The sequence below is a fragment of the Lepus europaeus genome, chromosome 14 (genome assembly GCF_033115175.1).
Source record: "Lepus europaeus isolate LE1 chromosome 14, mLepTim1.pri, whole genome shotgun sequence".
NCBI classification, from domain to species: domain Eukaryota; kingdom Metazoa; phylum Chordata; class Mammalia; order Lagomorpha; family Leporidae; genus Lepus; species Lepus europaeus.
This window is the reverse complement of record NC_084840.1, coordinates 74,540,257-74,552,487: the sequence shown is the minus strand read 5'-3', so window position 1 is coordinate 74,552,487 and position 12,231 is coordinate 74,540,257. Positions and strand designations below refer to the sequence as shown.

The window sequence follows — 12,231 nt, the reverse complement described above, 5'->3', positions numbered from 1 at the left end:
ATCGAAGCGATAACCTTCAAACACAGCCATGAACTACGTTAAATGGTGTGTGGTTACAGCCGGGCTTGAGCTGACATCATGAGGACCTCTTGAAGAAGTGATTTCCTAGTGAACCTCTGTGGCTCCTCTATTTGTGCTGCAGTATTTTCCCTTCCCTGATAAAACGTCCAGTCTTCACACGGAATCACCCAAGGTCGCGTCCTAGTAAACAGTACTTTTTAAACGGAGTCTTTGAAACCTGCAGTGAGCATTATGCTCTCTCCACAGGCTTAAAATTGTCACAGCACACTCCACAGTACAAAGGGGCAAGGGACGTCCAGGGAACTGAAAGCCGCAAACAGCCTTGCTTACAGAAAAGAGGATTTTAGAGGCAATGCGAATATATGTATATATGTGTGTATATATATATATATATATATATATATGGCTTTGATTAATTCAATTAATCAAGAGTTGGAACAGTGTTCAGCTTTTACTCTGTTATACAGTCTATCTCTAAATTTCTTGTCTCAAAGAATTTCAACTACAAATGGCAATATAATGATCCACCCTGAATTTTTTGCTTGTGGTGCACTTTGGAAAAAATGAACAGTGCGTCCCCACTTTGTCCGCTTAGGCTTTGCTTCCATCATTAAAGCTTTGCTGTTAGGAGCAGTTTCCAAAGCTAAAACGATACTTCTGTATCCAGCACTTAATTGTCAGCAGGGTGAAAACAATGCAAGGGCTCTTCAAATATTCATGAAAAATGCATATGAGGGAAAAAAATCCATGCCTGGATTTCAAAACTTTTGCACCCCAAAACTTTTCACTGAACTCCATTTTTCCATTAACTTTTGAAAGAAGCCTCATCTTTGAAGATGGATAGTTGGGACTGCCTGGGATTGCAGACAGGGGAAACTGTTCAGCAGTCCTCCACCCCCATCACCTACTCGTGTTTTTCTGCCCCCATTGCCTCTTCTCTGCTGTTAGGTAACACACACCATTGTGGTGCAAGAAGGGAAAAAAGCACATTCTGCCTATGGATCCCAGTGTGACTGGGGCAGGACGGCAAAGGGATCTTTGCGTCTTTCACCTCCGATGCCTAAGATCTGTGGCACTGACAGGGAAATGATAAACGTAGGCACGGTTATTCAGTCGCGGCTCTCATAGAAACAAACCCGTCTTTCTACGAAAGCCATTGGGTACCTGTAGCATAACTAAAAGGATTGAAAAATGGGAAGGCGAGAGGTAGCCATGCCAGTATTTACAGTAGTGTTTTAAAAATGAAGAAGAATAAATACAAATTCCTTGAGCAGAAAGCTTCAGAGCTGGGAGGTGACCCTGAAAGCTCACCCAGACTCTGAGAGCCACAACCACTTATAACCTAGCAACTGGTGCTCTGTGGTACACGGCAAGAACCACGCATTTCAGCACAAAACAACCCTACCGTACACTCTGAATGTTTAATAACATCCAACGCAAAGACCACCAAAGAATTTATTTTGACTTTATTAACAATGTGGCTTACAATTTGTCTTCAAGTAAAAAGGGCTTTTTTTCATTTAGAATAAAAATTAAAATATAACTCTGATATAGATTTTCATTTATTTACATGAAAACATATATACAGAATACAATCTTACAGCAAACTAACAGCATGCCCTTCGTCCTGCCAATTTCAAAAGCAAAGACACCAATTTTTCCCTTTTATGCACCAAACAGACACAAGGTATGGGTCAGATTTCCAATACAGACTATTCAAGTTGGAATGCAAGACAGCAAAAGGGCTTTCAAGGTTCACAGCTAGGTTCATGCCAGCTCCCATTTGGAACAAGTGAGATGATTCTTTTCTTCTGCCATTTTTTTCTTGCCTCCATTTTCCTACTATCAGGTGATTTCCTGCTAATGATTGTCCTTGAACTTCCAGTGCATCTCTTGGGCTCAAAGAAGCACTGCTCTGCCTTGGTAATGTGACATGACCTACATACTCACTGGGGCTGCACCCCAGCTGTGTAAAACCAAACCAGTAAGGTGGAAAGATTCAAGCTCTGAGTGTCATTTATCTTCCAAGATACAGAGGCTTTGAACTCACACCCATAGCAGTATCGTATGTCAACGATTACTAGTTTTAGGCAAGTTAAATGGGTCAGAGTCGGACAATTCAATTGTATCCTGTCTTTTAGAAATCCGTAAACTACTCTAGTTGTACAAGCCATGAGAATTAATCAACTTAAAAATCCAACCAAGTGATAGGGAGTAATTTTCAGGGAACAACAGTTAACAAAGAGAAGAATCATTAAATGTAATAGCTGCTATGACAACCTTCCATCATTATTTAATTATTGCACCAAAAAAGACAAGGGCAGTATGTTCTCTCTCCAAGGATTCCTTCTTACAGACTACAGATATCTTAATTTACTAATTTTCCTTTCAAATAATTGCACACTCAATCACAGCTTTCTAAAGACAGAATACAGAGTCACTACAGCCTAGGCTCACCATCTTAACCCAGAAGCAGCAATGATGCTCAAACCACAACAAAGATTTAACACTACTGTTCTTAAGTTCTATATACAGAAATAAATATAAATGAGTGTTCTACAAAATAAGTATGAAAACCCCTCGTGCTTCCAAAACGAAGGTAGGACAGCTCTTAGAAGGGGGTGTGTGGATAAAAGAGAGAAGGCAAATCCCAGCACTCGCCTCGCGCAATACTCAAACATTCCATGAGATCGATTAGGAGAGCCGAGACCCGCCTTCAGAAAGAAGGCTGATCAAAATCAACCTCCGAGAGACCACAGGAAGGGTCACAGGTGGCAGTGTCGAAGATCTGGATCATTTTAATTTATTGACGATCAAATCAAAGCGGACACATGAAACGATTTTGCGAACAGGATCAAAGGCGGCAGAGGGACCTACCAGTTTGTACAGCTCAATACCGAGCGAATCAACATTCCGTCTAATTTGGAAAGTGACAGGTGAGTTCTCGGTGCCATGGAGGCCCGTCAGAGGGAAAGCGGTGCTGTCTCTGAAAAGCACAGAAGCTCTGGAACGCCACAGTTCCCTGCTCCTGTTCGGCTTGTCATGTCTGTGTGTTCCCGGACGGGACACTGACAACACAGTGCTCACTGAGCCGAGCGGCTAGGAGCTGAACCAGGTTCCGTGAGCTGGAGGAGGGTGGGATGTAGGGAGGGGCTCTCGTCTCTATATGCGAGGGGGCATTTCGGTTTCTCAGCTTACACACGAGGTACACGGATGACAGGTGTCTGCTCGGCTCGTTCTAGGAGGTAAAGAGCAGCAGCACGCGCATACCCAGCCCAGGAGCACACTGGTCCTGAAGTATGACCAAGGAGAGATGAAGAAGAAATGGAACCACCTGGGGAAGGAACGGAGGGCGTCACTCACTGGTTCTGAGATCAAGAAACGCTTGGCTTAGGGCGCTGTGGGTCCTGCAGTGCAGGTGTAAAAATCCACATTTTCTGCCATCAGCGAGAAGGTCACACAACATAGCAAAGCGCTCCTCGGCGGCGGCCTTGTCTTTAAGACGGAAGCTGCTGAGAGATGAATCCCACAGGGAAATTGAAGACCACCTTACACGTCCCAAACAGAACTGCTGCTGGTGTAATAGCTACTGGGAACGCAGTCCTGAGGCATCAAGTTCATCCACAGACATCCAAGTTCAGGAAGATGCCAGCAATGTCAGCTGAAAAGCACCTCCTAGGCTGTGCAGTTCCTCTCAGCACCCCCAAGGGGCAGGGGACAGGGCACATACCCCCACCCCCCACCCCACCCCATGATGAAGGCTACAGAGCTGGGTCTTCTTCTGCCAAGAATATAGCCCCTTCCTCCTCCTCACTGGGCCCCCACAAAGCTGAAGCAACCAATCCCCTGGAGACAGAGACAGAGGTGAGATGCTACGGCCGAAGACTGAGGACAGCCACGGACATCTGGCCCATGGAAACAAGAGCGATTCCCAGCTATGGTGGCTGTGCCCTGTCTGGGCCTCCCAGCAGGTGGTCCTCGTGCTCCGTGGGTGGGCTCCAGAGATCCTCGGAAGATCTTCTCACTCTGGTGTAGCACCGCCTCCTCCATGCCATTCCCGGTAAAAGGCACGAGGAGGTGACATTCGCCCAGCAGGTGCAACGTTATGGTGTAGCCACCACACTCCCTCACTCCCATTTCACATGCAACAGAGAAACAGCTCCACTTGAAAAGGCCACAGTGAAAAGATCAGAAAGAGTGAGCGCCGGGAAAATGCCATCGATCTCGAAATGGAGACCCTTTCCAATCGTCTGCCAGAGTCTAACTCCACAAGACCGAGCATTTAAGGCCAAAAGCAAGCGGCTGAGAAGGCAGGGGTGGGAGGCGGAGGGCAGGACGAAGCTGTGGCTTAGAAGAAAGGCATCCGATTGCAAGCCCACCACGAATCACTGGAGACGTCTTTATCATCACAGTGGGGCTGCAGGCATCATCTAGGCAGTCTCTTCCCATCCCAGGTCTCCAGGCAGATCCACTCACCAAATGCTTACAACTCGACCGTGTTAAGCCACTGCCAACCATGGCTGCAGGGGGCACTGAAACGTCTCAACCACAAAACACTTGTTTTCCTGTTTTCATCTGCCAACTGTTGTGGAATGTTGAGAAGGATTATCAGTAATCAGAGTTCTCAGAGTTCGACAGGTAATCATCAAGTCTTAAGATGTCACAGGGAAGAGGAGTGGCTAGCTGGAAACGCGGCCAACAACACAATGTCGCCGGAACTGTGGAGACTCCAGCCAGAGAAGATCAGGGTCACCGTGGTCAAAAGCATACAACAGAGCAGTCTCTCTGGATTTCAAAGCACGCACTGAAGTCACTCATGAGAATTCACAGGTGAAGCGCTTGGTACAACAGGCCAGCCAATTCTCAGAACTACAGACCTCCTGCAAGGGACTTGGCGGATCTAACAAAACCACCCCCGCCCCCAAGATTTTGAAAGCAACCTCAAAGCCAGGGTGAGCTGCAGGAATAGCTCTTTCTCCTTCTGTGTCTCACCTCCACACATCTGGACTCCTTCCTTACAAGCAGGAGAATGTGCTCACTGCCAGGCTCCTAGGTGCCCACACCTGCTGTCCTTGTATAGGACCTGAGGTCCAGAGCAACAAGAAGCTACCCGAGAGACCACAGAGTTAATCATCAGCAAAGTCGGGGTGAGAAGCAGCTGACCCCAGATCCAGGGCTCACTGGGCAGTCATATCTCCTCCTCACGCCCACGGCAGATGGGGTGAGCCAAGGTGGACTAAACAGAGGGGTGCTGGAGAGGACTCTCTTGCTGCTCTGGTGATCCACGTCTTCCAAACTCTCTTCCCACTCTTGCACTCTGAAATGATGCTCTTCCCTTCCATCTGTAATTGGACATTTCCCTAAAGGAGTCATTTGATGTGGTTACAATTCAATTAGAGAGCTGCAGGTTTGTCTTCAATTCTGCAGATGGAGCCGTCCCTACAGAGGTTCTAGGCTTCAATTGCTCCCAAAAACCATGGCACTGCAATGAGAAGCCAGCCTTCCTCCACTCCCCCTTCCTTCCTAAAAGGCATGAAGGTTTGACACATTTTTTTACAAGGACACCCTGAACCATCACAGAGCTGTGTCGGAGAAAGAAGCTGCCATCGAGATCGAACCGAGACAAGCAGTGACAGCGTGTAGCACTAACCTACAGTCACACGTGTGTCGATAGGAAAGATGTATCTATAAATGTGCCTGAGAATGATTATAGCAAAAGCTACCAGCAAAGGTGTCCCTCGGTCACGTTAGAAAAGACGAGAACTGCACCTGCCTTGGTTTTCAAACCAATGCAGGGATCGGTTTGGGACACCTTGTTCAAAGAAAGCTGCCTGGTTTGGGGTGGAGAAAGGCAAAATGTAGCTGTACGAAGCAGCTCTCCATATCCCACACAGTCCAACAACTCGGAATCTAAACTCGCACTCGCCAGAAGCTTCTGCTGTGGGACTCTGGTGTGCTTTAGAAACATGAGAATATTCAACGAGCTGGTGGATGAAGGAAGTCCTGGCTTCTTTTTGGTGATACTTGTGTTATGTGCCGTTTCGCTGATCCTGGGAAAAGCAAGTCCCGAAAACCTTCACCAATGCTGCCTCACCCAGGCCGGGGCCGCCCTCCCGGGAGGCAGAGTCAGTTGGCATACTGCGCGTAGAAAGCCACTTTAACTCTCTCGATCTGATGGCACAGTTTAATAGCAGGTCCCAGCTTCAGCTCCATGCACTCCTGCACCGTCGGAAGAGTCAACAGCAGGAGTGCCTGGCCGTCGATGTCCTGTGGGGGTACATAAAGGCAGGTTAGAGAAGGGACAGGTGCACCCGGGGAATGCGTTTTCCTCACAGAAGGCTTCAGCATGGGCCATTGTGGGAAGAGACTGCTCCGGTTTGATCTGGGCGACTGCTGGTAGCAATGCCAACTCGATCGCCGTCTAAACTCTTTGTTGATAAAATCTTTGTGGTGAGAATATTCTAGCAACTTTGAACTTCACAGGCCTGCCCGCGTGGGTACAAGAGCTGGAGCATGTGACCTGCTGCACGAATTGTTATCCGGGCTTATCAATCTAAGCCACGAAAACACCTCCACTGCCTCCCCTGTCCCCCGTAAAGCCAGCTCCCTCCTGTGCTTTCCTGTAACTTAATGTGAGCACTAGAAAAAGGTTCTTGACTTAAAAAAAAAAAAACAAAAAAAATCTCTCTTACTTCCCTGCCAAGGTCTGACATTTCACCATCAGGAAAGGGTGAGAAGATGCTAAAGACAGAGAAGCCAGCTACACAGCACAGCGTCCCACAGAGGGAAGCACACACACACGCAGATCCCGTACATTTACATTCCGACATGGCCCAGAGGAAGGTGCTGCTTGAATTCAGGTCTGCTACCTGTTCTGTCTCCTAGCCCTTCTACTACAAGAGAGACTTACTCACCGATGACGTTGAATTTGCTGTAGGAATCAGGACAGCAAGCCTCACTCCAAAGCCCTAAGATCGTCACCTTGGCCATCTCTGGCCTGCGCTAGGTGTCATTCGGCTGTATTATAGAGTTGAACCAGAATGCCCTCTCGCAAGACCAACGCAGTCCTCATATTCCAGGGAGAAATAACTGATACCCAGAGACTGTAGGCCCACACAGGCAATGGCAAAAGTAAGTGGGAGGGGGCTGGCGCTCTTGCATAGCCAGTGAAGCCACTGCCTGCAGTGCTGGCATCGCACATGGGCACCAGGTCTAGTCCCAGCTGCTCCACTTCCAATCCAGCTCTCTGCTGTGGCCTGGGAAAGCAGTAGAAGATGGCCCAAGTCCTTGGGCCCCTACACCCCTGTGGGAGACCTGGAAGAAGCTCCTGGCTCCTGGCTTCAGATCAGTGCATCTCCAGCCATTGCGGCCAACTGGGGAGTGAAACCAGCAGATGGAAGATCCCGCTCTCTCTCTCTCTCTGCCTCTCCTTCTCTCTCTGTGTAACTCTGACTTTCACATAAATGATCTTTAACAAACAAACAAGTGGGAGAAGGACAGCATAAACTGAGCTTGGCACACCAGATTTCTGCCACTAAGGGAAATATTTCCAGGGCTACCACTGCCACAAATACTCAACACTAAGGGGACAGCGTATGAGTGTGTGTTTCAAACATCATCTAGCCACAAGTTTCCTGTGGGAGCTTATTTCTTAAATGCATGGCTTATTAGGCTGTCTTGAATATACCTAAAGTGAAAAAGCAGAACATGTACAAGTGGTAGCCTTGCGAAGACTGATGTCAAGAATATGCAAAATTCATGATCAGTTCAGATTCAAAAGCTACACTATTCCCTAGTTGGCATGGCAGCAATAGAAATTAAGCATTAGCTCAAGAAGCTTCGATGCCAGTGCTGTGTGATTTATTACTCATGCTTACTGGTGAGCACCAGCTATGGTGTGTGAAGCTATAAGCCAAGTCTCACCAAGACACAAATATGACCTTATTAAACCACAAAGTAAAACTAAAGTTTTGTCTTCTGTACACACTGCCAGCAGGTGATAAATGAATGAAATGGTCAGTAAAATTTTCATGCTATCTTTGTATCATTTCCTCGTTTAGAAAAACTGCTTTTATAGCTTTACTTTATTTGCAGGTGCTACTGACAAGACTAACTGTATTAAGGGGGAATTGGACATACTGAAAAGTAGTGTTTTAGCTCAAAGCGACGAAGTAAACAAAAGCTCCCCCTGGCCTGGCACCTGTTAGCCAACTCCACTACAGCAAGCATATCAAGTGGACAGAGAGGGTGTGGGTATAGGGACATAAAGTCTTGTATCGTGGGCCTCAGAGAAATGCATTTTAAGTAGGCTGTAGGCGAATGTTCTGAAACTGTGGTGCAGGTGGCCTAACCATTATGTTCAATGAAATCAGTTATGAAAGAATAGTACTGAAACTTATTTTAGGGGGTGGAAGTTTATTTTTGAGATGGAAATTCACGACTGGAAAAGCCAGCTGTTCCACGATCACATGGCCAGTTTCAGACAGCGCTGGAACGAGAATTGTGGTTTTTGAATATTAAAGTCTGGAGCAAGAATTATAGCTCAGTTCTCAAGTTACACTTGATCAGGAAGTCCATCTCTGAACACAGAGATTCAACTACAAAGGAAAAAAAAATCCCTAAAATATCCCTTTAACTCTTTCTCTAGCGTCTCAGGGAAGGTAGTCAATACGCGCATGTATCACATTGAAGTGGAGGATGCGGCTCCTTTTGTTTAAGCCACAAACATTCATTGAGCACCTACTAAGTGCCAGGTTCTCTGATGGCTTCTAGGGAATATCACATGGAGAAAGGAAAGATTCCTCCCCAGGAGACTCCAGGACTCTGCAGGGAGGCAGAACAGTAAACAGACTATGACGTCAGTGGGAGATGCCTGGGGCTGAAACAGGACTGTAACTAAGCCAGTCTTAGAGAGATGGCAAGAAAGGGCCCAGAGACTAGACACTGCCTAAACTGAGGCCTGAAGGACCATGGGAATTATTAAGGCAAAACGGATGGAAGGAACATAAGAAGTTCACCAGAACATAGTGTTCCAGAAACATGGGGAGACACTGGCAGTGGAACTTGTGGTGGGTTCATACAGCCATTGAAGAACTTGGAACTCGGGGCCGGCATTGTGGTATAGCAGGTTAAGCCTTTCCCTGCAATGCCGGCATCCCATATGGGCTCTGGTTTGAGACCCAGCTGCACCACTTCCGATCCAGCTCTCTGCTATGGCCTGGAAAGCAGCAGAAGATGGTCCAAGTGCTTGGATCCTTGCACCCACATGGGAGACCCGGAAGAAGCTCCTGGCTTCAGCCTGGCCCAGCCCTAGCAGTTGTGACCATTTGGGGAGTGAACCAGTGACCTCCCCTCCTCCTCCCTTCTTCCTTTCTCTCTCTCTCTCTCTCTCTGACTCTGCTTTTCAAATAATAAAAAACGATTCTTTTTTTCCCCAAAGAAACTTTTATTTAAGGAATACAAACTTCATGCATTTCATAAGTACAACTTTAGGAATATAGTGATTCTTAAGAAAAAAGGATAGAGCTTTTTCTGAGATATGGAAGAAGAAATCACACGCTAGTGCTCTGAGGTGGATAAGTGTGTCTGAAAGTCAATATTGACCACAATCTATCAGAGAGGCAGATGGGAAAGCTATGAGAGACTGAAAGGAAGGAGACTTATTAGGGAGTCATAAAACTGAGCTATCTAAGAGATACTGCCCAGAATCGAGGTATGTCTGGTGAATTCATTAAAGGACACCAAAAAATGTATAAACCAACCAACTACAAACTGGACAAAAATCAGTAGCAAAAATGGCAGTACTATTTGGTGTATGCAGGAGCACCACAAATCTACATCAGAAAGGCATTAAGTAGCTATTTCACAAATTAAACAAAAATGCAGAACTCAGGAAAAGATGCTCAACTTCATCAAAAAGCAATGAAATGCACGTTGAGCTCACTATAACAGATCATTTTAGAGCCACAGAAATTAAGACCCCGTAACGCTATCAAGTGCCAACACAGACGTCTATGGTCATGGAAATCCCCCTACCGGACAGGTGGGAATGTAGTTGGTTCTACTATTTTGGAAAACATTTTGGCATCCCCTAGTGAAAACAGGAAAATCAAACAAGAATACGATAAACACCCAATTCAGAATAGCATTTGCCTCCGGAGGGAATAAAGGAGATGACTTAGGGAAGGGGCCCTCAGGTGGGCCTAGGGACTCTGCTTCTACCGTGGTGGGGGCTTTCCCACAGGTGCACTCCGTTAGCACGCTCTGTAGGCACAGGTGCTGTGTATACCCTTCAGTACGTAGCTGCATAAACCACTTCTCAATAAGAACATTCTAGTGCATCTACATCTTAGACGTAACTCCGTCATTTCCTCACCGATTTTCTTTCTGCAATGCTTTTAGATTTCCACGTTTTAACAAATACATCGAGACCAAGGAGGCAGGCAGGAAGAGAAGGAATGCCTCTCTAAATCCAATCCTAGCCTTTGAGGAGGCGCTGATCACACACAGTTGAAAGCTATGTTCACTTATTCACAAAATCTTTATGCAAGTAGATATCAGTATAGGTGAGACACCAACACACTGGAGATACAAAAATGAATGAGATGTGGGTAGCTCCCGCCTTCTCCATCTGGGGAGGGGAATCCCAGATGCAAGTAACCACAGACAGGCAGCATCTCAGCATCTGAAGAACTCGGAGTGCTGGGGTGTGTTTGCCCACTGGAGAATCTGGGAAGGCCTCCTGGAAGAGGAACATTGTACCGGCCTTTGGAGAAGGTATCAACCAAGCAAGAGACTGCTGCTGGTTTACTGGTTTCCCCTGTTCTATCCTCAGCACCGAGAAAAATGTATGGTGTGCCTGGCAAACACCAGGGACTCCTTCAGAATGAATACATGGGTAGCACTGGCCGTGTTAAACTCCAGATTAGGTCAAGAGATGGGTAAAAGGTCAGAATGAGAGGGAATTCGGAAAGTGCACAAGAGGCCAGGACAAAGAACAGGGAATTCCCGGACACCACAAATAGTGGTGTTGGGCTCCCATAGGGAGAGCTCTGCTGCGTGTCAGGTGAGCCAAAAGGCATAAACCCTCGGCTCCCAGAAAACCCTCATTCTTTCATGTGCATCTTGCACAGAAGGCATGAGGAAAACACCGGTTCACTCTACTTAAAGTTGTCTGTACACAGGGTCTTCAAAATTTCATGGAAAATGCATGTGATGAAAAGACTAGGCATGGGTTTAAAACTTTTATTTATTTTACTTGAGCAGCAGAGAGACGGACTGACAAAGACAGAAAATCCTCCTGTAAGCTGGTTCACTCCCCCAAATGCACACAGCAGCTGGGGCCAGGCTGGGTGAAAGTTGCTTGCAAGCTGGGAACTCAATCTGGATCTCCCAGGTGAGTGGCAGACACCCAGCTCCTTGAGTTTTCAGTGCCAGGCCTACACTGGCAGAAGGCTGGAGTCAGGAGCTGGTGACAGGAGCTGAACCCAGACACCATGGTGTGGAACGCAGCTGTTTTAACTGCAAGGCTAAACACTTGCTCCAAAAGAATATTTTTGCACCAAAATAAAGTTATCTTTTATTTATTACTGTTTAAAAATATTTATTTATTTGAAAGGCAGAGCAACAGAGAGAGTCACTGGCTGCAACAGCCAGGTCTGGACCAGGCTGAAGCCAGGAGCCCTGAACTCCATCCTGGTCTCCCACATGGGTGCAACGGCCCAAGAACGTGGGTCATCTTCCACTGCCTCTCCAGGGCATTAGCAGGGAGCTGGACTAGAAGCAGAGCAGCCAGGACTTGAACCATCATGGGATGCCTGCATCACAGGCAGTAGCTGAGCCATAGTACCAGCCCTTAAACTTAGCTTTTAGTTCTATTTTTCTATGAACCTTTCTAAGTGCCCTCATAGACTCAAAACAAAACAGTCATCTAGATGGTGGTGAGGGTTGATTTAAGGTCTCCAGTTCCCCAGATAGAAACTTCACCCCTTCAGATGAGAACTTGACAGTGGTGGTCACTCTAGTGACTGTAGGGTCACAGTTATCAAGCGGATTTCAAGAGGCAGAGAGTTAACCTTGCAGGAAGAGTTAAACCCTCCAGGCATAGAAAGTGCAAGGGGAACGGGGTGGGTTAAGGCACTGTAGGGTCCCCCCAGGGTGAGGTAGGAGGGAGTCATTGACTTTAAAGCTCCAGGAACACAGCATTTCCAC

The 12,231-nt window shown here is 46.8% G+C and overlaps 1 protein-coding gene across 5 annotated transcripts in view; it reads right to left on the bottom strand.

Annotated features, from left to right (window-relative positions):
• Positions 1–1,504: 1,504 nt before the first annotated feature.
• SFMBT2 (Scm like with four mbt domains 2) overlaps positions 1,505–12,231 on the bottom strand; it is a 259,960-nt gene continuing 249,233 nt past the window's right edge. For all 5 annotated transcript variants that reach the window (XM_062210951.1, XM_062210948.1, XM_062210952.1 and 2 more), the window contains exon 21: positions 1,505–6,288. In XM_062210951.1, coding sequence (XP_062066935.1) covers positions 6,148–6,288 — 141 coding nt within the window. In that variant the 3' untranslated portion in view covers positions 1,505–6,147. The remainder of the gene's footprint in view (positions 6,289–12,231) is intronic.